General features: G+C 44.2%; 1 protein-coding gene across 3 annotated transcripts in view; it reads left to right on the forward strand.

Annotated features, from left to right (window-relative positions):
* The window catches only part of LOC147015113 (aldehyde dehydrogenase 1A1-like), a 153,244-nt gene that overhangs the window by 64,488 nt on the left and 61,616 nt on the right, over positions 1-27,140 (forward strand). For all 3 annotated transcript variants that reach the window (XM_085849547.1, XM_085849548.1, XM_085849546.1), the window contains exons 4-6: positions 587-716; positions 5,720-5,781; positions 5,974-6,102. In XM_085849547.1, coding sequence (XP_085705673.1) covers positions 587-716; positions 5,720-5,781; positions 5,974-6,102 — 321 coding nt within the window. The remainder of the gene's footprint in view (positions 1-586; positions 717-5,719; positions 5,782-5,973; positions 6,103-27,140) is intronic.

Below are 27,140 nucleotides of genomic sequence, written 5' to 3' on the forward strand. Positions count from 1 at the left end.
AATCTCGCATGATGCAGGATGATGGGCAGCATTGGGGAATCGTAGTCGGGACTTAGTGCCTTTTCAGTAGCTTTAAAGTATTGAGTTATTATTCTCTTAAATTGTGGATTTTTTTTTTCAGTGAGCTGGCAGGATGTCCTGGAAGTATGCAGATTCGCCTCTAAGCTGTCTCGCTTGGGTTTGAATCCAGACCCAGCTATAAACTGTCATCCTGGTGTTTCACAGGCAGGGGTGATTCATCAATGTGTGTGTCGGCCCTCCGACCGACGTTAAACTGGGAGTCGCAGTTGATGGATGTTAAAGATCCCATGGTGTCCTCCATGAAGAGTAGGCGAGCTATCGTCAGCACCCTCAACAAATGACTAATTCTTGCATGCTTGCATTTTCCCAGGCCTGCGACGGGTGTGTTTTTGGCATTATATAGTAGTATTCTCGAAGCTTTACCTGTTCTTTTGGAAACATTTTAGGGTCTCGGACTTCTGTGATTCACATCAGCGTTACCTGTGTGTAGCGGATTACCTATGAAGATGTAGCCCCGAAGTGATGTTTTTTGATATGTTCCCTGACCTGTTCTGAATTTGAACAGACGCTGGAATCCTTGGACTCTGGGAAGCCTTTCTTGCACACCTTTTTTGTGGACATGATGGGCATTGTGAAAACGCTGCGTTATTATGCTGGCTGGTGTGATAAAGTGCAAGGCCGCACGATCCCTGTCGGTAAGGAATTTTGCATCACTTACACCTGACATACACTTAGGCTCACACAAGCCTCCAGCCTCCATACAACCCGGCCGGTGTCTTCGAGTTGAAACATCTCGGTATCTCCTGAAATGCTTTACGGACCTTGCGCCAGGGTTCGGAGGCATTTGATATTGCTTTCATCCGCAGTGCAATCCTGTCTGCCAGCATTCGTTGGTGGATGTTACATATCCCATGGTGTCTTTCGTGAAGAGTAGGCGAGCTCTTTCCGGCAATATGGCCAAATTACTCATTCCTGTTCTAACCAGCAGAGGGCATTGCTTCAGCGACACAGTTGCTCCCCCAGCTAATGATGCACAGCCGCGCCCTCAGCCCACAGCCTTGTGCTGCGTACAAATGAAGAAGATCCAAAGTGCAAATTTTTGACTTTTAAAAATTTATATCTGACAGATATGGTATGGAGTAAGGTTAGGGGTATGAAGGATAGAGGGAGTAGGGGGAAGATTGGTGGAGTGATTGTATGCACTTGTTCATGGCAATGTCTCTCTCTCTCAAGACTCCAAGTCAGATCCTCCAATTTCCAGGAACATGAATAATAATAATGAAAAAATAGGACCACTGAACCTGTGGTCTCATGTTGTAATGTATCTGTATCTGGGCCCTGTAATGTATCTATATCTGCCTAATGTAGCTGGGCCCTGGCCTAATGTTGGAACCCAAATTTGGGAGCATTCTGACTGGTGGGCCTGGAGAAGAAGATTTTTGAAGGAATTTATGAGATTTTCCCCAAAATCAACTGTCGGCCATTTTGACACGCGGTCACATGATCAGCATGTCCTCCGCAATTTAACATCAGGACTGTGTCCTAATGTTGTAACCAAAATTTTGGAGCATTCTCACTGGTGGGTCTCGACAAAAAGATTTTTGAAGGAATTTCCGCGATTTTCCCCAAAATGGACTAAGTCGGCCATTATGACACACTTACGATCACATGATCAGCATGACCTCCGCAATTTAACATCAGGACTGTGTCTTAATGTAACCCAAATTTTGTAGCATTCTGACCGGTGGGTCTGGAACAGAAGATTTACGTGAACGCCATTTTGACACACTTCTGGTCATGTGATCGGCATGGCCTCCACAATTTAGCATCAGGGCCCTTTCCTTATGTTTTAACCTAAATTAGGTAACATTCTGGCTGGTGGGTCTGGAGAAAAAGATATTTGAAGGAATTTGTGCGATTTGCGCAAAAATTGACGAAGTTGCCCGTTTTGACGCACTTCTGTTCATGTGATCAGCATGACCTCTGCAATTTAACATCCCTACCCTGACCTAATGTTTTAACCCAAATTTGGTAACATTTTGACCGGTGCTTCTGGAGAAGAAGATTTTTGAAGAAATTTATAACGTCGGCAATTTTGACCGACTTAGTCATGTGACCAGAACGAGGTTTGCAATCCCTGTTATCAGTCAGGAGAGGAAACGTTGCTGCCAAATTTCAGCCGAATCAGCCCAGCGGTTTTGCCATTGAAGTCAAAAAAAGGAGACGGACGGACGGAGCGTGATGACAATACTTCATCTGGCATTTAAATTCCAGATAAGCGAATAATAAATGATGTAGTTTTGTGATCTTTTTCCAACTTCATAAGCAGTAATACCATGAGCCTTCCTCCTGTTAACTTTGCTCATTTTTGAACAAAGACATTACGTTGTCATGACTACATGTGTGTTTTACTAGAAATGTTTAAAAGTTTATCGAACCATGTATGTACTGTAGAATTCCACACAGAGGCGTTGGGATAATTGAAAGTTTTGAGCTCCCTTGATTGGATATTATTTTTTGCATGATTCCTGCTTTCTTGTGCCGTAACTGGCATCAACTAAGGGCTCAAAATGGTGGCGGAATGTGTCGGCGGTGCGTTTACCCTCATCAACACGCTCCTCCAGGTTTCCATTTCGCCCTCAGACTCCCTCAATCATATTCACTGTTGCACGTCATTCATTTTGACTGCACCATCTCATCAGCTACAAACAAGCGCAATGAGCCACCAGGGAGCTCCGAACCAATCACTGAGGGGGCATCCTCCGGGGCGTTGCGATCGTCCAATGAAGGCCATCTGTGCAAGCTCCCCAGACCAGAATCCTCCATGGTCTCCTTTGCAGAGGATCGTGATGGTGAAGAATGAAGGAATACCCCATTCCAATAGGCGACTTTGGAAATGACGTAATCCGCACCAGAATGCTCATGTCAGAACACATATTGTGTGTGCCAAATGATGATTGTTCAATAAAATGGGTCACAAAACTTCTAAAAGAAGCCAAAACTACTTATAAAAGTATCTGAGAGAAAGAGATGTGCCTCTGCGCAATGAAGTTAGATTTGGAGAACTTTCTGATAAACTCAACCAAAACGTTGATATCTTGCAGCCTCAACTGCGAAAGCTCCCGACGATGTGGGCCCGTCCAAGGCCTGTGGACGGGTTCATTCTACCCGACCTCCGTGATCTTCCCTGTCAGTGAGTGGACTTTCAACCTTGCAGGATTACCTCGTGTGAACATGACAGGCTTGGCGATTTACTTAATGGACGTCCACAATTGGAAAGACGATTCCGTCATCATGAACATTCATGTCGACTTGTCAGAGGGAGACATCGTCTCTGGGTTGGGTGCTTCTTAACACCGATGGGAAGGTCATATCCGGGGCTTGTCAATGCATAAGGTAAGTTTAAAATGATAATATTTACCATTAATCCTGTTTTTGGAGGAGGATGTGGAGGAGGAGGGGGGGGAGGTGAATGGGTTGTGAGGTCAGGTCAGGTCAGGTATGGGAGCATGCACTGGAGCAGCTGTGAGGGCCGTTTCGATATATATTTTTTTGTTTGGCTCCAGAGCCCCAAGATAAATAGCAGCCTGGGTGTGGGGGAGAGGGGGGATAGTTGGGAAGGTGGGCAAATATATTTTGTGCAGTGGACATTAATTATCTTCGATGTATGCAGCAGGGGTCAAAAAAACACTTGCACTGTGGTAGGCGTACAGGCAAAACTCCCTCCCTCCCTCCCCCGATTTGAATCATAGATTATTCGCTGGCATCCACAGATTAAAAGTGCCCGTCGAGCAGACCTGAATCACTATAAGCACACAACACATGCGCAAAAGGTCTCATCAGCATTCAGACCTCATTTCCAAAGTCCCGTTTTCCCAATGATCACTTTCTGAGCCTTTATCAAACCAGCAATACCAACAACAAGGAAATCCAACACAGGTGGAGGCCATTCAGCCCATCATGCCTGCGCGAACACCACACCAACCCAAGATCCAAAGAAAATGCAAAAAACAAACAAACAGTTTTTAATTAATGAAATTGTATGTTTTTTTATCTTTTTTTTTGTATTTTTTTGTTGTTGTAGTTTTTAATTTTTAATTTTTATTTATTTTATGTTTTTTATTTTCTTCCCCTCCACATGGGCTTGGTTAAAACACACACATCAACCACACAACCCCCCTTAGAAAGACCCCCCACCGTACAGCACTCCATACACAATCACCCATCAATACTCAAACTACCTAAAAGTCTTATCAACATCCCCCATACCCCTCTATCTCCATAACTTCCAGGTTCATTTGTACGTTTCTCAACATTCTGTCACAATGGAACTTCCCATTGATGATGTTTGTTTGGAAGATTGCTCCGGCGCTGTGCTGCGGATGCACCATCATCACCAAATTATCTCTGCACTCCTGTATGTGTTCATAAACAAAAAAACCACAAGTTAAAAACAGCTTTTAATACTTCTAACTATTAATACTTGTAAAAGTTTAATACTTTTAATACTTCTAACTTTTAATACTTGTAAAAGTTTAATACTTTTAATACTTCGAACTTTTAATACTTCTAAAAGTTTAATACTTTTATTACTTCTAACTTTTAATACTTCTAAAAGTTTAATACTTTTAATACTTCTAACTTTTAATACTTTTCATACTTGTAAAAGTTTAATACTTTTAATACTTCTAACTTTTAATACTTGTAAAAGTTTAATACTTTTAATACTTCTAACTTTTAATACTTGTAAAAGTTTAATACTTTTAATACTTCTAACTTTTAATACTTGTAAAAGTTTAATACTTTTAATACTTCTAACTTTTAATACTTGTAAAAGTTTAATACTTTTATTACTTCGAACTTTTAATACTTCTAAAAGTTTACTACTTTTATTACTTCTAACTTTTAATACTTCTAAAAGTTTAATACTTTTATTACTTCTAACTTTTAATACTTCTAAAAGTTTACTACTTTTATTACTTCTAACTTTTAATACTTCTGAAAGTTTAATACTTTTAATACTTCTAACTTTTAATACTTCTAAAACTTTAATACTTTTATTACTTCGAACTTTTAATACTTCTAAAAGTTTAATACTTTTAATACTTCTAACATGCGTCTGTAAAAGCAGACACTGTGCGTCATTGTCTTCGTATTATATCTGCACAATACAACTGTCAACACCATGGGATGATCGGACACATTGATGAAATGTCTTGGCCGAGGAGCAGGTAAGATGAAGTCCCATGAGAATCCCAGAGGATGTCCAGCTTGCTGATCATGGGGGACATGCATGGTGAGTACATCTCAACACCATTCCTACCCCATTACGGGACAGGTACAAGCATACCTGCTTCAACATTTCATCACACAACTGATGAGCTCATGACAGGTTCTGTAGTTGTGGTAATTATTTTTGACAATGCCAGGACCTCGGGATGTTTTTTATTTATTTTCCAATATCAGTAAAGTGAGGAATGCAATCCTGAACAGACATCTGTAATTGTGTCTGTACGTGTATGACGTGCTCATTATAATGTGATTGAAGGTATATCACATAACGATCAAATAAGAAGGTACGTTCTCGAAGTCCCTTCAAGGTGTTGCTCAGGTAGCCCTATGGTATTTTTGAGGAATGCAGGTATGTTCGTTCGTGCATTGTGATAATGGATGTTCTGTGGATTGTTTGTGTGTTCAGATGGTGAATATTTCACATACACACGACATGAACCAGTGGGAGTGTGTGGCCAGATCATTCCTGTGAGTTTAATTAAAACTCATCATGTACACGCACACACAAAGACGTACATACACGTACATACAAATACACACACACACACACGTACACACATACTTACATCCAGGATGCACACATTCACGCATGTTCATGTATGTAATGACAAATCATGCATGTGTTGGTTTATTGGTACGTTTCTCAACATTCTGTCACAGTGGAACTTCCCATTGATGATGTTTGTTTGGAAGATTGCTCCGGCGCTGTGCTGTGGATGCACCATCGTCATCAAACCAGCCGAACAAACGCCACTCACAGCTCTGCACATGGGCGCACTGATTAAAGAGGTGCACTTGTTACGTGTGTGTGTGTGTGTGTGTGTGTGTGTGTGTGTGTGTGTGTGTGTGTGCGTGCACGTGCATTTATGTGTATGTGCTCATGTAAGGGCTTGTGTGTGGCACTGCCTGTTCCTTTCTTGACGTCAGTGACGGACCAGCACTAGTGCCAAAGCAGTGGTGCTCAGAGCTTTCATGCTTCTCATCCTCTCCCTGAATTTCTTCGACATCACTATTTTGTTTCCCGAACATAGTGACATTGACATCGACAATCACGTAGTGTGAGTCAAGTGTGTGGCAGTCTCCGTCAAAACAAGGTTGTGCAAGATTCATCTCTGACCAATGTTGTTCCGTTGCATCGGTGAACATCGGTTTGCACGTGACAGCCTTTGCAATGTCATTAAGGTGTTCATCCTTATCTAGGTAAGATCGGAGTCTCCCATTACTATTATGGAAGCGAAATCCTTTCGGATATCATAAAACACGTTCATCATCATCCAAGTTGTATTGGAGTCTCGCATTGTGAGTATGTAATTTGAGGTTAGGTCCCTTCAGATATCATGGAAGATGTTCATCATTGTCCAGTTATACATGGTGTTGGCTTCAGCCTTCATGGTTAGGGTGGTGGGCTTGCGATCCTAGGGTCCTGAGTTCAAATCCCACTTGGCTGTTGAATTAATACCAGGTGGGGTTGACTCAGCCTGTCATCCTTCAGAGGTCGGGAAATTAGTACCAGCTTGCTGCGATGATTGAGCCATTTGTGTATCCCGCGTCGGAGTGGCGACCTGTCCAGGATTGTGGCCATTAGCCCAGGAGACTGCCTCGGCAGCACCGACGTTCTGTGAAGAGTATGGTCCAGATGGATGGATTGTCCAGGTTGTTCGCTCTGCTTCTGGAGCACATTCCAACCATAAACTTGGTATATGGATCCTTGCAATTGATGTCACATAAAATCGAATCAACTTTCTCACGATTTGATAATTCCTGTTCTTTCACTGATATCAAAGATTCATTTATTTATACACCAGCAAATACCACCAATCGCTTCACTGACAGGAATACTAAAATGAGGGGGGGGATGAAGATGGGGGGAAAGAGAGAGCCAAGGAGGGGGGAGTGAGGATGGGGTGGGGGAAGGGAAAGCAGCCTGAGGGGGGGGCAAAGGAAGTGTGAGGGGAGGTCAAGGTAAGGCAGTGTGAGGGGAGGGTCCATCCAGACATAACCACCGTCCGGACACGTTCTGAGATAACCACTGTCTTGACATAACCATCATCCAGACATGTATGGAGATAACGACCATCTGGACATAACCACTGTCCGGATATATCTGGAGACAGAGAGCGTGAGGGAGAAGGGGGAGGGAGAGTGTGTGGGAAGAGAGAGAGGTATGGAAGGGGGATGTTGCACTGTATTAGGAGGGGGTGGAGCGAGGATGGGACAAAGAGAGAGAGAGAGAGGGGTGCAGGTCGGGGAGTTAGCAGAGAGAATATGTTATGCTTTATGAACAACACACAGACACTTCATATATATATATATATATATATATATATATATATATATATATATATATATATATATATATATATATATATAATAGTGTTTGGCTGATACCAGTAATTTTTCAGTAGTTGACTGATTGATTGGATTGATAACTGACTACAGTATGTACTGTATAAAACCCAAAAACCTCATGTAGCTTTCACTCTTATTTTGGGGAAATTTCAATAAATAATTTTTTTAAACATCATTGCATTATAGACGTTTCAAGGACATGTGCATAATACAGTGACCTACATTATTTATTATTCTTTATAAACAAACATTAATCTTTATAAACAGCTGCCAATTATCGTGTGCTGGGTGGAAAAAAATTGGCTCTGTAATTTAGAAAACACGTTAATATGGTAAACGGCTCAGAAATCGGGTGTTATCAAATACATTTTACTTGGAAACTCACAAAGAGAAACCATATAATCTTTATAAAGCACATCCGAGTCATATAAAATACCCAATTGCTTTAGAAACAGTCAGGAGGAGAAAGAAAAACACGATCCCTCGTACGCCGCTGAGGTTAAGAGTTCAAACCTCCACCACCCATCATCATAAGATACGGGATACCATGGACACACACATGCAGGTATGGACACACATCCATGGAGAGTCCCTTTACAAATCCAAACCTACCCATATGTACCTTGTGTGTGTGTGCTGTATACCTCTACCTTGTATTAACTGCTGACTGTACATCCCGATCGGGACACAAACTGTACCGCTGTATATATATATATATATATATATATATATATATATATATATATATATATATATATATATATATATATATATATATATATATCTTCTTCTTCTTCTTTCGGCTGCTCCCGTTCGGGTTCGCCACAGCGGATCATCCATATGATCCGCATCATGATTTGGCACAGGTTTTACGCCGGATGCCCTTCCTGACGCAACCCTGGTCGCCTCTTACGACACAGGGATATGGTACACCTATTTTAACCGGGGTATACACCGGCCCAGTACACTGGTACTCATTTCGCCAACCTCTGAAGGATGACAGGCTGAGTCAACCCCCTGGTGTATTAATTCAGTGGCCCAACGGGACTTGAACTCAGGACCTTTTGGATCCCAAGCTGCTGCCCTAACCAAAGCCAACACCAGGATATAAGAAGATATATGTCGAGAACACCAGGGGGGTGACTCAGCCTGCCATCCTTCCGAGGTCGGCGAAATGAGTACCAGTTGTACTGGGCCCGGTGTATGCCCCGGTTAGAATAGGTGTACCATATCCCTGTGTGTCAAAAGAGGCGACAAGGGTTGCGTCAGGAAGGGCATCCGGCGTAAAAACCTATGCCAAATCATTATGCGGACAACAAAACGAAATAGAGCGAAATGGAGACTGTTGATCCGCTGTGGCGACCCCTTACGGGAGCTAGCCGAAAGAAGAAGAAGAAGAAGAAATATATATATACATATATATATATATATATATATATATATATATATATATATATATATATATATATATATATATATATATATATATCTTCAGCAGATAACCCAGTTTCACCAGGCTGGTGTAAAAGAGAACTCATTCCCAAAAGAGTATGAAATATTTGGGAAGTTTGCCTCAGAATGTCCTTTGATAGTATAATAGCAGGGACCCGCGAATGTAAAATGTGACCTCAAGTCCTCATCCCAAACCACCCCTCCCTGCTCCAAGTCCTCAACCCCAAATCTTCAAACCCTCTTCCCACCCCAAGTCTGAAACCCCCTCTCCCAGCTTTGTGTTTCCTCCCCCTTTCTCGATAAATTCTCTCCTGCTTTCTTATTCAAGTCCTCAATCCCCCCGTCCAATTTTCCCGACCCCAAGTCCACACAATAGTCACTTCTTTTTACGATTGCTAAGGTTTATCGGTGAAGTAAATGGACGAAAAGGTAATTATGCTTTGGCCACAACAAACTGAACAATTTGTGGTCATATTATTTTTTTACCTTCTGGTGTGTGTGTGTGTGAACCAGTGACTCTGAGCTGAGATTTTGGCATTCCTTCAGCTGTCATCTCCACTTCTACTCAAATTTTTCATACTTGGCAGAACCAATGGACCGATGAGTTCCCCTTTCATCAACCTCTTCATTGATATCCTGACACGATCCATGAAACCAGCCTGCACACAGCTCGCACAGTTGGCCATCATTCTCCTTTCATGCTTGTTGTACATTTCCATACGTCACCATCTACCTGCTCAGCCATGTTGATTTGAAGGCCTTGCTTGAGAAACATTATGTATATCCTGGGTCATAGTATTATGCCTGTTATCTTTCTTGAGATTTCATTCTTCCCTCTTTTCTCCAAGTCCTGTCGACATTTGTTGACTATTTGGGACTGTTCTTACCAGTGGTGCGGAACGAGCGATGAATACAAATAGTTCAACTTCTCGCCACCCTGAACCTCCAGATGGAGCGTCAAAGTCCGCACACATTTTGGAAACTGGACCAGAGATCCTTGTCGTTTGTCACTTCGTTCCCAAAATCCCACTCTTCCTTATTCCCATAATCCTCCAAGGTCGTCAAACCTTACATCATGGTCTGGGGCCATTGAACCCAAACATATGAATCTGTCAATGGTGTTGCTCAATCGAAGTGTTGTCTGTGTGTCTGGCCCACATACCGTCCTTGAGGCCGGAATACAATTACAGTATTTTTGTTCCCAGGGACTCGTTGGGTCTCCCGATGTAGTAATTATGTAAACTCATCACGTATTTTCCATCAACATATGATATGTGCTGGGAAAGAATGGACAATTGTTGTTACAATGAGTTATGCAATGATTCAGGTTTTATTTATTCTACCAATGGAGACGTTGACTTGTCTGACATTTTTATGGATAAAGATGGAAGAAGCACTAGAACAGGAAAGCAACCGGAGCCTTCAATTGGGAAATTCACAGATGACTTGGACCATATTCGAAGATACCACACGGAATGTTTTGTGGAAATGTAAACTTCAAGATAAGATTTCATCATCCAGAATGAAGTCGAAAGTAAAGAAAAGCAGATGCCTGCTTATGCAAAATGTTTATTGCAATGGAGCGGACACGTTTTGTGGCCAACTTAAGAATTCCAACATGTTGGAATCATGAGAGTGGAAACATGGGACTGATTCCTGGAAAGTGTAAAGAATGAGCAAGCCAGGCCCAGGGCAGTTTCCTTTCCTCGGTGACATAGTTATTCCCAAGCTGTTGATGTGGTCCATGAGAAAAGCTTAATGTGCAGGATGTGAAGAGGATTGTCTTTCAAGGTTGATGCAATTTTAGAGGTCCATGTGGAGGATTGTGAAACACTCGGTGGTTCGATTCCTCAGGAATTTTCAGCGAGGGTTTTTCGGGGGACATTGACAGACCCGGAAAAAGATTCTGCGATTGTCAGTTTGTAAATTGTTCCCACAGTCGTTTATTTTAAGAGGGAGATTATCACTGTCCATGCCAGGGAATCGTCCTGAGTGGCTTGGAGGGAGATACAAAATAATGTTGCCCTCGGTGTAGTGTTTTATCATCACAAACGATCATGATATGAAACCAAAAAATTGAAAGAATAATTAAGGGCCCCTATTGGGTCCGAGCCCCGGGGTAGTTACCCCGCCTGTACCCTCCCCCACATCTCAGCACCTTGCCTACTGGTCTCAATGGATTTTCGGGAGATAAAAATTTGTTTGCATTTAATACACGCTCGAGCCGATACAAGAACTAAAATGAAGAAGAAGAAACTCTAACCCACTGTGTTTCATTTGTTTCTCGGCTTTGCCTATTTCATATTAAAAAATAATCCGATTTATATATGAAGAAAAAACGTGTACTGCTTATGTGCATATTTTGTGGTTATATACCTGTGATCATTCCAATTGCATTGGGCCATGCCTGTCTGTGTTGCTTCATGTAATGGTGGCGCATGATTTTATTGGGGTGGAGTCATGCCAGCTGTCCAGCCAATGGGTGTAAATCAGTGGGGTGGAGTCAGGGCGGCTGAAAACTGGCCCATGCATAATATGTGATATTTTCCAAGTCGAAAAAGCGTATAACTCTGTGAAAAATTGACGAAACACCTTGAAACTCGATCTTTTTCTGTAACTTACCATAATGAAGCCACATACCAAGTTTCAGTTGAATATGTTAAAGGGTATGGGGAAAAAGTCAGAAAAACCACAAGTGGGACGGACGGATGGACAGAGAGCAAATCGATAATCCCCTTCGGTGAAACCAGGAGGGGACCAATAAAAGCTACCATTTTGGGGAGGACAGAAGGAGCAGGTGTCTCACTGTTACTGTCTTGATGGCTGGCTGGACACAACATCTCTGTCTCCGGATATATCCGGACACACAACAGAATTTGATTGCTGTGGACCAATCAAATGGATGTGTGTGTGCGTGCATGCGTGCGTGCATATGTCATGTACCGCCACCACTTGAACAGATTGAATATTTGCAAGTTGTGTGAAAGCCATGCACCTTGTTAGTCTCATGATGTGCCACTTTGCACGGTGCATATGGATCAGTGTTTATCAGAAGTCTTTGTTTTGAACTTGTATTTTCATTTATTTACCATAAAAGTGTTTTCTGTCCGAAGCACAACTGGCACACGAACACTCTGAGTTGCGTTTTTATTTATTTATTTGAAAACTCACATATGTGCGCTAAAAGCAACATTTTTTTTGGTTAATGTGCAAATTAGCTCACATGTCTTTGCAGCCCAAATATAAAACTTGATGCTTGGCAGGATGAATGTTCACTCGGCAATGCTATTTGGGCAGGGTTTAATTCGGTGGTTGAAACACTCAAAAGCCTCCTGTAGAGCACCCAATAATTTACTGTTGCACTGCATTCCTGGGAATTGAGATGCAGTTTTAATGTTTCATATCTCATCCAATTCTGTGCACATTTTACTGCACTCTTCGACTTGTAATATACATACCCATATTGTTTGTATATGTTGTCGCAATCCTGCCTGTTTAATATCTTCCAGCATGGAATACTGACGTTAATGCCCGAGCTTCAAGCAGTCCACGTGTGGACAAAGAGAGCAACCCAACACCTTCCACTGTGTTTTAGATCGACCTCAAGAGGTAGGCACGATCTTTTATTGGCTCAGTCTCCAAAAGGCTGGTAACAGAATTGAATACACAGCACAAAATCTACCAGAACTCTCGGCAACAATGAAGTTCCAAAAACAAACTGCACAACTCACAGCTCCGCTCACGATATCCGGGAATAACGATCACACTCTTCCGGATTTAACTCAATCCTTAAGACGGAGCCATCAACGATCAGCGCGACTCGGCTGTCAAGAGTCTTTAAAATCACTTGAAAATCGCATTCAAACATGCGATTCGGAGCGCTCGATATATTTTCCACTCGCGATCTTAGAGCCACGTCTGCTCCTAACCATGGCGCCCGCAGCTCTCACGCGGCCACGCACCACGTGCCGACTCCAACCAATCCCTGGGAGCCTGAAAAGGTCACGTGACGTTGTGGGCGTGACACTAAATTTGGTGAGAACATGGTTTTTTTCTCATAGTCCTCCCCACCTAAAGTAAAACCCGTCGGATAGACGGCGTTTTGAAACCAGTTATTGTACTCGTTGCAAATCACAGGGCAATATGATGGTGGTGATCGTTAACATTCTTGTACAATAACCAATGTTCATCCACAACACAATATCAAACGCACTACACCACATTAATATCTACCCCACCATATTTACCCATCGCCCGCACCACAATTGAGAGACAAAGGGAACCAAACTCAAGTTGGCAAAAGCGTTTACAGGAGGGAAAAAATGGACCGAGGAGCAAGGCTCCTTCGGGAGGAACAAAGGGCTTAACTTAACTTTGGGCTCCTTGTCTACTAGATGGCGACTAAGGAGGTCAGCTGGCCTGTTCTCCACTCCTTTCACGTGTTTGACTGTGAGGTCGTATTCTGAGAGGAGAAGCGCCCAGCGCAGAATACGCCGGTTGGAGGTTTTGGCTTGGCTGAGCCAACCGAGCGGGTGGTGGTCGCTGTCGATGGTGATGGGTCCATGGCCAATATAGACAGCAAGCGCTGTAGCACTTGATGTCTCGCGAAATGGCGGGTCATATGAACTGATCCTTGGCCTTGGCTAAGGTCTTGGCCGCTCCGACATGACCCGAGGAAATACTGTCATGGGCCAATTGCATGACTGACTGACGATGCCTCCCCGGTACGACAACTCGGGGTCATACATTCCACGTCTGGGTGGAGGACATGTTCTTGGGGGAATTTTTATGCATCAGCACACCTGCACCATTCACATAGTAGCCTGTTCGTCCAGGCCCGGAGTCTTCTCCCATTTTCCAGAGGGTGGCAAGGGTGGGATTGAAGTGCTGATCCTCCACCAGACTGGTTACCGCAGACAATGCGGGAGTGACCTCAGGCACAGAACTGGGGTCGCTAACCGCCTCAGAGGACTGATCCTCCTCACCGGATGCACCTCACCGGATTCACCGACCGGCGAACAAGTGGCTGGGGTCCCCGTGTCACAGACGGGAACGGTCCCTGAGGAGCCCAGCTCCTGAGGTCGGCCTCACTGGAGGCTCGGATGGACTTCATTCGAAGCAACGTCACTGTTGGAGGCTGGAGTCGAGGCACGAGGCTCCTCGGGCCAGATTGAAGATATGTCTGACTCCGCCACTCTCTCCGCCAGTTTGCTCTGGGATTTAGTATCCACCCCACAGGTCAGAGTCAATAACTCCTCCCTGGCCATTGCATCATTGCCAATCAGCAAGGATACCCCCGGAACTGGGTAGTAGGGTACTACCGCACAGGTCATCGGACCCATAAAATGTCACTCCAGACCTCGATGAAAGCAAGGGGATACCAGCCAGTAACCTGGTTAATGCCCTGAAGGACGATATACTCGCCGGTATAATGCATCTGAGAGGCCGGAACTACCCCCGCCCGGAGAACACACAGCGTCGCTCCAGTATCCCGAAGGTATTGAGCCTTAAACTTCACCACCGAATCAGGTCCACCCACTAAGGCTGTCCCTGAATAATCCTGATACAGAGGATGAATGGACTTAGCTTCGGTGGCAGTAACCTCTGTCAACGATGCCACCGCCATGCTCGAAGGCCCAGTTGATGACCTCCACTGACCTCCCTCCGATTTAACAGCCGGGTTGCCTCGATAGGCCAGACTAGCTGGGTTGGAGAAGCAGCGGTCTCCACCGTGCCCCACGCGTTTGCAGAACTCGCACCAGGGCCGTGCCCTGGCCTGCAGCTCGCGACTGCCACCAGTTGAGGGCATCGGGGAACCCTTCCCCTCGATCCAGTCACCGGGCAGACGGGGGGGGGGGGCGGTCTTGATCGCAGAATCCTCCGTCTTACGACGCGACTGCGTGGCTTGCAACATTTTGCATGCCAAATCATGTTTATCAATAAGCTTGATGCAGTCTGAAAAGGAAACACTGTCTTTCTTGACAAGAAGCAACGCTAAGTCCGGCGGAAGCTGTTGATCGATACGGTAACGCACCAGGAATTCCGCAACCGCTGGAGGTAACTCAACGCTGCTCCCCTCGAACCACCTCTGCAGCTGTTCCAACAAGACCCGCGAATGTTCCTCATAGGTTTGACTGGACTGACGGGTCCAAATGAAAAAATTACGCCTATAAATACACGCGGACACCGCATAGGCGTTCAAAATCTCGGCCTTCAACTTCCGGTATTCGTTTACGTCCTCGGTTGCCATCCTCGCATATACCTCCCTCGCCTTTTCAGATAGATGGCTAACCAGATGGCCGACCCACAAGCTCTCATCAATGCCACCGGAAGTCAACAACTTCTCCCCCATCTCCAGATATGTTTCTGGCCTCGTGTCTCCCGCCCAGTCCGGCAAACGAACATGAACAATTTCCGGGACTGGTACAGCAGACACATCTGCCTGCTGTCGTTCAGTCAACATTCGCCACTCATGCTCCCTGAGTCGCTCAGCCTCTGCCCTGTCACTCTCCCTGTTATACATGTCGAGTTGTTGAACCGGGGTCAGCCTGGACCAGAAGGTCGAACGCATGCATTTCGTCATGATGGGATCGCTCCCTAACATATCTGGTTCAGTGACCGGGTCAAGGCTGATTGCGTCGCTCACATCGACACCCATGTGACTGTCAACCTGATCAGGTTGATCTCTCACTTCTCTCTCATTAAATCAGACTTTTTCCACCTTTATTTACACATCGTAATCCACAACTTCCAAGTGAAAAACAAATTCTAGAAATTTCAGAAAATAAATTAAAAATACAAAACTGGAATAGCATGGTTGGATAAGTGTCTTGTCCTCCTCCCTTATCATAGCAACTGTAAATTAACTCAGGTGTTACCAATCACCTTCAAAATCACACACCAAGTTAGTTGGCCTCCACCTGTGTTAAATTGTAGTGATTCTGATTATTTCAGAATAAAATAATCCTGGAGGTTTCCTCTGCTGGGTAGTGCATTTCACAGCAAAGATGCAACAATGAGACCCAAGGAGTGTTCAAAAGAGCTCTGGGATAAAGTTGGGGGAAGGCACAGATCAGGGGATGGGTATAAAAATATTTCAAAGGTCTTGAATATCCCTTGGAGCACAGTCAAGACAATCAAGAAGTGGAAGGCGTATGGTACCACCAAGACCATTCCGAGATCAGGCCGTCCCTTCAAACTGGATGACCAAGGAGGAGACTGATCAGAGAGGCGACCAAGAAGACATTGGCAACTTTGAAAGAGCAACATTCCTTTATGGCAAAGACTCATCACTGTGCATGCGACAACAATATCCCAAGGACTCCAAAGGTGTGGCCTGTACACTAGGGTGGCAAAAAGGAAGCCATTAATCAAAAAAGCCAACCTTGAGTACCGTTTGAGGTATGCAAATATAAAAAAAAACACTCCAGAGATTCTGAAGCCATGTGGCAAAATGTTTTGTGGTTGACGAAACCAAGATGAAACTTTTTGGCATGAATGCAAAACGTTATGTTTGGTACAAAGCCAACACAGCACGTCAACCAAAGAACACCATCCCGACTGTGTAGCATGGTGGTGGCAGCATCATGTTATGGGGATGTTTCTCATCAGCAGGGACTGGGGCACTTGCCAGGATAGAAGGGAAAATGGATGGAGCAAAATACAGAAAAATCCTTGAGGAAAACCTGCTGCCCTCTGCAAGAAAACTGAAATTGGGAAGGAAGTTCACCTTTCAGCATGGCAACGACCCGAAGCACACAGCCAAAGCTACACTGGAATGGCTAAGGAACAAAAAGAGAAATGTCCTTGAATGGCCCAGTCCGAGCTCCGACATAAATCCAATCGAAAATCTGTGGCATGACTTGAAGATTACTGTCCAAAGCTCCCCACAAAACTTGACTGAGCTTGAACAGTTTTGTACAGAAGAATGGGCAAATATTGATGAAGCAAGGTGTGCGAAGTTTGTAGAGACCTATCACAACAGACTCATCACAGCTGTAATCACTGTTGTAACATAAGCAAGACTCCAGCTTGGAGGCCATCCGGACCATGCCGGAAGTGCGTTCTTTATTTTTCTAGTTCCGTTGAGATAACCACCACCACCAACAACAACAACAACAACAACACTAAAGTTGTTTCTGAATTGCAGGCACTTCGAACGTACATTACATCTTCCCCTTCAAGATGGACAAGAGCAGTGAACAAGTTATTATTACATGAGCAAATAGTACGGAACTCAAACCAATTCAGTGAGAGAAATAGAATCGGAGCATAAAATAAATGGAAGCACTGATCGCTTGCAAAGTCCAACTCGGTCCCAAAACCAAACTACAGATCAAACACTTCAATAGACAATCCCTTGCAACAAATCAAATCCAATTCAGTCCGAGGAAACATCCAAACTTAACAAGGGTAGCCTTTACAGTTCATCACAAATCAAGTCTGTTTGGTCGATGACTGATACGATCACTTCGAGTACGAGTTACGCATGGGGTAACTGGGCAAGCTGTAGACACTGATGGGGTGACTGCTCTGTCTGGCTCACCCAGATCTTCAGTAGGTGCAGGGTCACCAGCTGGAGGCTTCATGTCTGATGAACATCTTGAGCCATCATGGGCCTCACTGGTCGCGTTATCAGTATCGACAAAAGACCGATCGAGAGTAACACCCTCATTGGCTACACTGGTGCTCTTATGTAAATGTCGACGGTTACGGCGATAAGTGTCACCTGTTTCTCAGGACTGAACAACGTACGAACGACGAACGTGGCTCAGAATGCTGCTTCACAATCACAGCTGGTATCCACCTTTTGGAACCTGTAGGAGGCTCCATTCTAACTTCATCATTCTGATGTAATGGTGGAAGATCTTTGAGTGAGTGATGATCATGGTGGAACTTCTGTTTTTGCTTTTTCCAGGTCAAAGTGCCTTTTTACAGCATCACGGTCATCAGCTAAAGGCACCAGAAGACCTCGGGCAATGGGAATGGCGGACGTCTTCCCATCAGTAGTTGAGCCGGTGATATATGAATGCCTTCCAATGGTGTTGTGTGATAATCCAGCAAGGCCAGGTGCTTGTCTGTAGATTTTCGCCAGAGTTGTTTTACCGTTTGTACAGCCCTCTCTACCTCTCCATTTGAACATGGATATCTGGGGCGAGACGTTCTAAGAATGATTCCATGATCTTTGCAAAATTTTCTCACAAGTTGTGAGTTGTACATCGTCCCATTATCACTCCGTAGACTTCTGTCTCTGGTAGACCTTGTTGACTAAACTGCGCTTTTAGCTGCTCAAGAGTTGCACTGCAGCGTAAATCTTTACTTCATCCACCTCAATGAATTTGGAGTAATAAATCAACCATTATCAGGTAGGTCTTAGCATCAAACTGGAACAGGTCTGTTCCAATTTCACTCCAAGGTAGATTTGGTGTTGGAGTCGGTTTCAGGGGCTCAGCAGGCAGGTGATTTTGATAGTCTGCACACTTGGAACTGTGGTGTCCGGTGAGCAGTGAGGCACGTAGAGTCGTGATGGTTGCCATAACTCTGTTTATTGCATATCCGGATGTGCACCACTGTAGACTACCACACGCCTCGAGCGGCGCGAACACCTATATGCCTTGCGGACACGTGACTACCAAAACCACTCCCTCACGCCTCCACAACGCTCCCCGCATTGTGCCTTGCCCGCGTATGCCAATACACCACAGGAACAGTTCTGAACAGTTTGCTCTCTGTCCGCATTCATGGAGGGCGTGTAGAACCTCTCCAGCTCGTTGCTTACACTTGACTATTCCAAGATGTGATTCGTGAATCAGGCTCAGCATGCGGAGTCTCAGAGTAGGTGGTACGAAAATTTGCATGCCTTTGTATATGATGCCATCCATAACCAAAAGTTCACTCCGGGAATCCCAGTAGGGTCGAAAACAGAATTATACATCTCGCCTGGCCTCTGGCCATCCGCCAAAAATCAAGGACTGTAAATGACCGAGTTCTGACTGAGTCGCTTTTTGAAGATCCGCATACCTCTCGTCAGAGATGTATAGAAAGTCCAGCATTGGAATATGCTCCAAGTTGTCCAGTTCTGAATGAGTATCTGGCAGGTAGGCTCTATAAATGGTGTCAGGAAGTTGCATATCCTCCCCTCTTCTGTCCTGAATGTTGAGGTCATACCATTGCAATCGTCGTAGCATGCTCTGCAGTCTCATCAGAGCAGATAGCAACGGCTTCTTGGCGATCATTTCCAGAGGCTTATGGTCATTGGAGATGGTAATTGGTTTCCCAAATATATAACAATGAAACTTCTTGCAGGCATGAACTATGGATAGCATCTCCTTCTCTATTTGTGCATACCGTATCTCTGTCTCCATAAGGGTCCTGCAACTTTATGCGACAGGTCGGTTGTCCTGTAAGAGAACTGCACCAAGTCCACTTCGGCCAGCATTACAGTGAATCTCGACTGGTTTGTTTACATCAAAGTACGCAAGGACAGGCAGAGAACAGCAAAGTTCCTTCAGTCTCTCAAATTCTCTGACTTGAGCCAGTTGCCATTGATATTCAACGTCTGATTTCAGCAGCTCTCGGAGTGGAGCTAAGTCGTCACTCAACCGAGGGATGAACTTTGACAGATACGTGATAAATCCAGTGAAGCACCTCACAGCTTCCTTATCGGTCAGAATCGGCATACTATGACCTGCCTCAACTTTGGCCAGATCAGTGATAATCCATCAGCAGACAGTATGTGCCCGACGTACTGTACCTGTGACTGGCGGATTTTGCACTTCTGCAGATTCAACGACAGATTGTAAGTTGTTGCTCTCTCAATAACCTTTTTCATAATTCAATCATGCAACACCACGTTTGGACCAGCTACAAGAATGTCATCCATGATCATGAATGCTCCATCTATGCCTTCAATCATCTGGTCCATAATCTGAAAATTTTCAGGTGCATATTTCAGTCCAAAAGGAAGCCAAAGCCACCTGTACCTACCGAATAGTGTATTGAAACATGTCAGATAGGACGATTCCTCGTCCAGTTTGGTTTGTAGGAACCCTGACTTCATGTCAAGCACTGAGAACACTTTGGCATCAAGTATACTTGGAAGGACCTCCTCAACCGTGCGCGTGGGATGGTTCTGATTAATCAGATTGGGATGGTTCAGATTAATCAGTTTGGGATGGCTCAGATGACATTGTTCAGATCAGATTAATCAAGACAGATTCTTAGTTTGTCATTTCTGAGAGATACCACCATTGAGCTGACGCATTCAGTTGGCTCATTAACTTTGGCAATGTATTCATCGGATTCCATCTCCCCCAGCCAGGTTTCAATATGTGGCACGAGGGAAGCTGGTTGTCACCGCGAAGCGTGTACTACTCCCTTCACACCAGGTTGCAATGTAATTGTATACATGCCTGGCAGAGTTCCAGTTGTTTGCACTAGGTCTGGATATTCCTTCAACTCAGCAACAATGTCACTGGGGTCCACTTCAGTTCCAATGGAATCAAGTCTGATGATCAGACCCAGAACTTCAGCTGTATCTTCAGATATTACGTTTTCCTGTGAGATAGCGACCACTTCAAAGGTTGTGGTGAATGTCTTGCCACGGTCCTGAGTAGGAAGATCCACAGCTGCTATGGGTTTTTATCCTGCGAGTCGAGTAAGAACACAATACCTTTGCTGATTGACAGAGTTCGGCAGTGCGCACAAGACTCTAATAATCAGATAGTGTCATTGCGTTGCAGCGAGCTCCGGTATCAATTTTGAACATCACTTGCCTTCCTGATACCAAGAGAGACTGCCTCCATTTATCACCTCGTGATTCAGCCATTGTCTGCAGTGCACTGATCCATAGAATTTGCCCATTGGTTTCATCCATGTACTCGGATGTATCAGCACAAGCTCCGTCCAACTGAGTTTCAACTGAAAGTATGCTGACATGTCGACGGCAAGCTGCAAGCCAATGGTTCGATTTCTTGCAATACGAGCAGGTGAACACAATTGCTGGGCATTCACCATCATTCCATGCATGGTTACGATCCTTACCACAGCGGTGGCAGCTGTCCTTGCAGTGGAGTCTTTTCGGGCTTGATCTCCTACGTGATGGCAGTTGTGGTGCTGGTTTTGATTGTGGTTTCGGCCTCGCGTGTTTGTAGTATACTGCAGCTACACTCGTGTCCTCATCACAGACAATGCGAACTTCAGTCCTTGAAAGCTCATATTTGCTGACCCACTTGAAGAGCTTTGTCCAGCGTAAGTTCCTCACCTCTGTCGAGCAGGTGCTCCTGGACCTTCTCCTCATACACACCTTGGAGAATCGCATCCACAAACACATCTTCAGACTGCGCATACTCACATGCCAAGAGAATGAAACGTAAGTCCTTAACAAAGTTGTCAAACGATAACCTCGGAGCTTTGTTGTTAGAATTTGCTTGTTTTTTCGGGAACAAATATACAATTCAAATGTATCCACAACTTTGTTGGGGTCATCCTTCTCATCTTCCATCCATTCAAAAGTCTTGAATATCTCTCGTCCTTGTTCTCCGATCCATGTTCCAAGCCAGCTTGCCTTGCATTTGTCAGGCAGATCAGCCACGGACCATTAAAAACAAATCCAACATGATTTCGAAATCGAGCAAATTCCTGATATAATGTGGCCGAATCCCAGTCAATCATGGGATGCTCAAAGTTAACGGATGCCAAAGTTTATGTTTCTCAGATATCAGATTCAGATGGCACGGATGAACAGAGTTTTTTGCAGATCACTTCTGACACCATGTAACATAAACAGCACTCCAGCTTGCCAACCATCCGAGCCACACCAGAAGTGCGTTCTTTATTTTTCTTGTTCCGTTGAGATAAACAACAACAACAACACTATACTAAAGTTGTTTCTGAATTGCAGGCACTTCAAACATACATATCACCTGTCAAAGGTGCTTCCACCAAATATTAAATCAGGGGGGTGGACACTTATCCAATCAAGATATTCCAGTTTTGTATGCTTAATTAATTTTCTGAAATTTCTACAATTTGTTTTTCCCTTGGAAGTTGTGGGTTACGGCGTGTAAAATAATGGTGGAAAAAAGTCTGATTTAATTCAATTTAATTCCAGGCTATTAGGCAACAAAAGATGATAATTTGAAAGGGGGTGTAGACTTTCTGTCGGCCCCGTATCTCACGAGAACAATTTCCCAAACTATACTACCGTCAGCCCCCAAATCGCAATCTCATGAGATATTTCACACGGAAACTCTGTGCAATTGCCACTCTCAAGGGATTGTGGGTCGCCGAATTGTTATGAATTAATAAATGATCTTCTTTGAATTATGTGTTAATAAATGATCCAAAATGAATTATCTTCTTTATGGTGCATATCATGATTAATTGTGAATTTACCATCATTTTGTTGTTCATTAATTTTAACGTTACAAAAACAAAACAACGAAACAATGTTAAATTGACAATTTTGCGACAATGCATCATCTCATATGTGACGGAATGACAGACAGACAGCCAGCTATATAGGCAGACAATCGTATTATAATATAGATATATCTCTCAAGATTCCATTATCTCGTGATATGTGATGGAGTGACAGACAGACAGTTTGACAGGGTCCGTGGCGAGAATGACCGCTAGGTGGGGGAAGTTATGTTGTCTCCCACCAGACTCCCGGAATTGTAGGCCATCGCTCACGGACACGGACAATTCCGTGATGCGGCGGGTCGCTTAACCGACCGTGGACGCCAATACCTCCACCGCGTAGTGTAGGGTCTTTTTGTCTCGAACCAATATACCCAATTAACCACGCGGTGTCGTCTACCGGGGAACCACGCCCTCGGTATGCCTTGCCCGATCCGGATCACTCTACCAACTACCAACTACCAACCACCTTTCCGGATCGGATGCAGCCGAGCGGAACTACCAAGGACATACCGGCAAGAATGAACAGAATATCTCAGACAAAAATAAACCCAGATGTATGGCAAGGGACCATTTGCAGCCAGAGAGGGAGGTGAGCTGAGATCGCAGTTCTTTCGGGTACCTGAGCGTTGGAGGGAAGGGATACTCCATGGTGCAGCACCCATCAATGGTCGTGCGGCTCGGTCCACGGCCGCGCACGTGGAGACCCTGTCTGCGAAGGAGCCCGGGTCGAGTAGAGCGGAGTCTGAGGCAGGGATCAGGGCTACAGACAGGACCCTACGAGAGACCCGGTCAAGGTCGGGTCGAGGTCTTCCCAGCTCTCTCACACTCAAAACTAATGACCCCCATAGAATGCAACCACTCCACGATCTTCCTCCTTTCTTTCGCTATCAGCCGACGAACTGTCTCACTCAAACGCTCCGCTCAAGACGAATCACTTTCCAGGTCACCCTCAAGACGACTCACTTTCCAGGTCACCCTCAAGACGACTCACTTTCCAGGTCACCCTCAAAACGACTCACTTTCCAGGTCACCCTCAAAACGACTCACTTTCCAGCTCACCCTCAAGACGACTCACTTTCCAGCTCACCTGACTACTCTGAATGAACGGTCTCGTAATTTATAGATCTCCCTCAGCGGGAGGGGCCTTGATGAAGCCAATGTCACTGTTCACCCTGATTGGACGGGGCTTCCATGGGGCCGCCATTTCTGGGAGGAGTTTCGGCCATACCAGGAAGCCCGCCCACTCCGCGTGTCCGGACTCGCCAAAAAAGGTACTACACAAAGATTCTGCCTCGGACAGTGAGTCACCGGTTCAGGCGCTGTCACACCTTGACGTTTTAGCCAGCGTATGCCGACTTATGAAAAATTTGTCTAAAACGCCGGCACACGTCGAATATGTTCTGGGTAAGTTTTGTATACGTTAAGAGCACGCTGAAAAACACTGCCATTCGCCGTAGTACGCTGGCTTTCATCGTTTTACTTTAGCATGCTTGAAATTTTATGACGTATGCCAGCGTATGACTCACACGTTCCGCTACGCTGGCCATAAGTTGTAGGCACGTTATGCGATCGTTGACACATCTCGACACACGTTACTTGTAAGTTACTCATAAGTCGAAACACGTCGAGGTAATGATTAGCGTACCCGAAACTTATTTATAACCTATGAGTAACGTGTTGTAGGCACGTTACACGATCGTTGCACACACGTTGAGGCACGTTATGCGATCGTTGACACACGTCGAGGCACGTTACTTGTAAGTTACTCATAAGTCGAGGTAATGCTTAGCGTACCCAAAACTTATTTCTAACCTATGAGTAACGTGCTTTGAATCTATGTGTAACGTACCTCCAACGCATATTGACGTATGTAGACATATTTGATTGACGTCTTCCGGACGACCACAGAACTTGCTGAACGTGTTTCTAATTTACAGCTACTGTATAATGGCATATTGGCAGCGTTAAAAAAAACAAAAAACAACAATAACTTCCGATATTTCCTCACGTGCCGTTACGTCACGTCCGATTGCCTCTTCAGTTTGCTCATGTCTTATTCTTAGTTCCTCCTCTGTGAATATTTTCTGTTTGAGGATATTGTCACATCGACGTCGAAACTTAAAAGCAAATGTCCAAATATATTTTAAAATTCGTGATAGACAAAAAAATAAAAAAACAACAACAACAACAACAACTTCAGATATTTCGTCACGTGCCTTCACGGAGCCAAGGAGAAAAAAAGAAAATGTGCCTTAACGGAGAAAATAAGTTTTGGGTCTGCTGAACATTACCTCGACGTGTTTCGACTTATGAGTAACTTACAAGGAACTTGTGTCGACGTGTGTCAACGATCGCATATCGTGCCTACAACTTATTCCCAGCGTAGCGGAACGTGTGAGTCATACGGCGAGTACGTCGTAAAATTTTCAGCATGCTTGAAATTTCACGACGTACGAGACGTACCACGAAATATGACAGCGTACTTCATCGTTTTTCAGCGTGCTCTTAACGTATACACAACTTACCCATAACGTATTTGACGTGTGCCAGCTTGGTTCGGCAAATTGTTCATAGGTCGGCATACGCTGGCTAAATCGTCAAGGTGTGACTGCGATGTTGACACTTCCAATTCTCAGGTGGTTATGATTTAAATCGGCGTGCGGCAGGTTTTTAACAGGCTACGCCAAGAGTTTGTTGGCGATACGTGCAGCGCGCTATGCCTAAGTTGAACTATCGTTGGGCATAGGTTGTGAACGCCGACAACAGGCTAAGCATTCGTTGGTATAAGTTATCTATAAGACAACAAAACGTTCTGTGCCCGTTACTAATATGTTATGCATATGACCAACACGTTATGAATACGACCAAAACTTAAAAAAAAACATCAAAATTTCAGCGTACGCCAACGTTTTACATACATTTTTATACGTTGCCATTGCTGGCTAAATCGTCAAGGTGTGACAGCGCCTTTAGGCGAGTAGGTGAACACGCGCTTGTTCAGCCCATGCAAGAGCAGCAAGCGAGATGAAGGTGCGAGCAGGCAGAGGGTACCATGGGTCGTCGTGGATGGGATATAATGATTTTTTAATCTAACTAAAAAAACATCGCAACGCACCCCAGTGTCTGCCCACTACACACAAGGAGGGAGGTTCTATCTGCACATATACTTAATGGAATAACTCACTTCGGGACAACTGTATGTTTGTATCCATACAGTTCCTAGAACCGTAACAATATACATGTGTATATATATATATATATATATATATATATATATATATATATATATATATATATATATATATATATATATATATATATATATATATATATATATATGGCGTTCCAAAAATTCGAAAAAATAGAATGTTGCTCCACAAGCTTAAAATTATTCTAATATGATCAAGTAATGCGCATAAAATTTTTTAGCTTGATCGGACGTGATTTAGAGGTCGCTCCATATGACGACTTTTAGTCTCATGACTTGAATAAATTTGGGTATGGTCAGGTACGATTACGGGTACTTCTGGATGTCCGAGGTGGAAATGGAGTGCATTTTCGAACTCTATGGAGTCGATTTACTCTAAGAAATGACTGCACCAATATTGACTTCACTACCATTTCGAAAATATGACCTAAAACAAGATTTATCATTCCTGGAGTTGAGTAACTAACATATTGTTACATATAACATAAGTAACAGTCACTAACATATTTTTCGTGAATCATTGAATCTAAAACACTGGATGTTTTAGTTTTAGGCCGGCTAGAAAGAAGTTCAGGCGGGAGTGGAGACAACAATAGAGGCGGAGATGATAGTGGTATTTGGTAAATGAGACGAAATATTCTAATAGTTTTTAATTCCAATGATTGAAAAATTAAGGTATGGTGAGATGTGAATCCGTACACTTCTGAACTTCCTCGGTGAAAAAGGACTGCATTTTCGAACTCATTGGGGTCGATTTACTCCAAGAAATGTTTAGATGGACAACAAATTAATTATAGATTAGAAAATATCGAAATGAGTAGGATTAGTTACTCAACTCCAATAATGATAAATCTTGTTTTTTTTTATTTTTTTTATTTTTTTATATACCTTGATCGAGGCTCGTATGAGAGCTAACACACAACTCACAGCAAGGAGGCATGAGACAAGAGGGGCGGGAGTGGAAGGGACAAACCAGTGGGGAACAGACACATTAGGTGAACTGTGGAAGGGAGAGGGATGGGGATGGGATGGGGAACATGGCGAAGAGAAGATGGACATTTCAGGGACTTTCAGGAAGGAAAGTAGGAGAAATGAAGGAAGTGGGCTTGGGTGGATTATCGGGGGTAGAAAAGATCGAGGATTTGGATGGGGGAAGATAAGAGGTGGTGGTGAACAGCTGTTTTGAAAGCCTGGAGGGAAGAATGGGAAAGAATAGAGTGAGGAAGTTTATTCCAAAGGCGGGAAAAAAGAGGAATGAAAGAGTGAAGATGAGCAGTGATTCGTGATTTTGGTAGTTTTACCAGAAGGGAGTTGTTGGCGGACCTTGAGCGCCCTGTGGAAATGTGGTGGGGACAAATCGCAGAGAGAGCAGGGGGGGGCAAGGCTGTAGAGG

This window comes from Eptatretus burgeri, chromosome 12 (assembly GCF_056783735.1).
Source record: "Eptatretus burgeri isolate ZD-2024b chromosome 12, Ebu_testis_v1, whole genome shotgun sequence".
Lineage (NCBI taxonomy): Eukaryota > Metazoa > Chordata > Myxini > Myxiniformes > Myxinidae > Eptatretus > Eptatretus burgeri.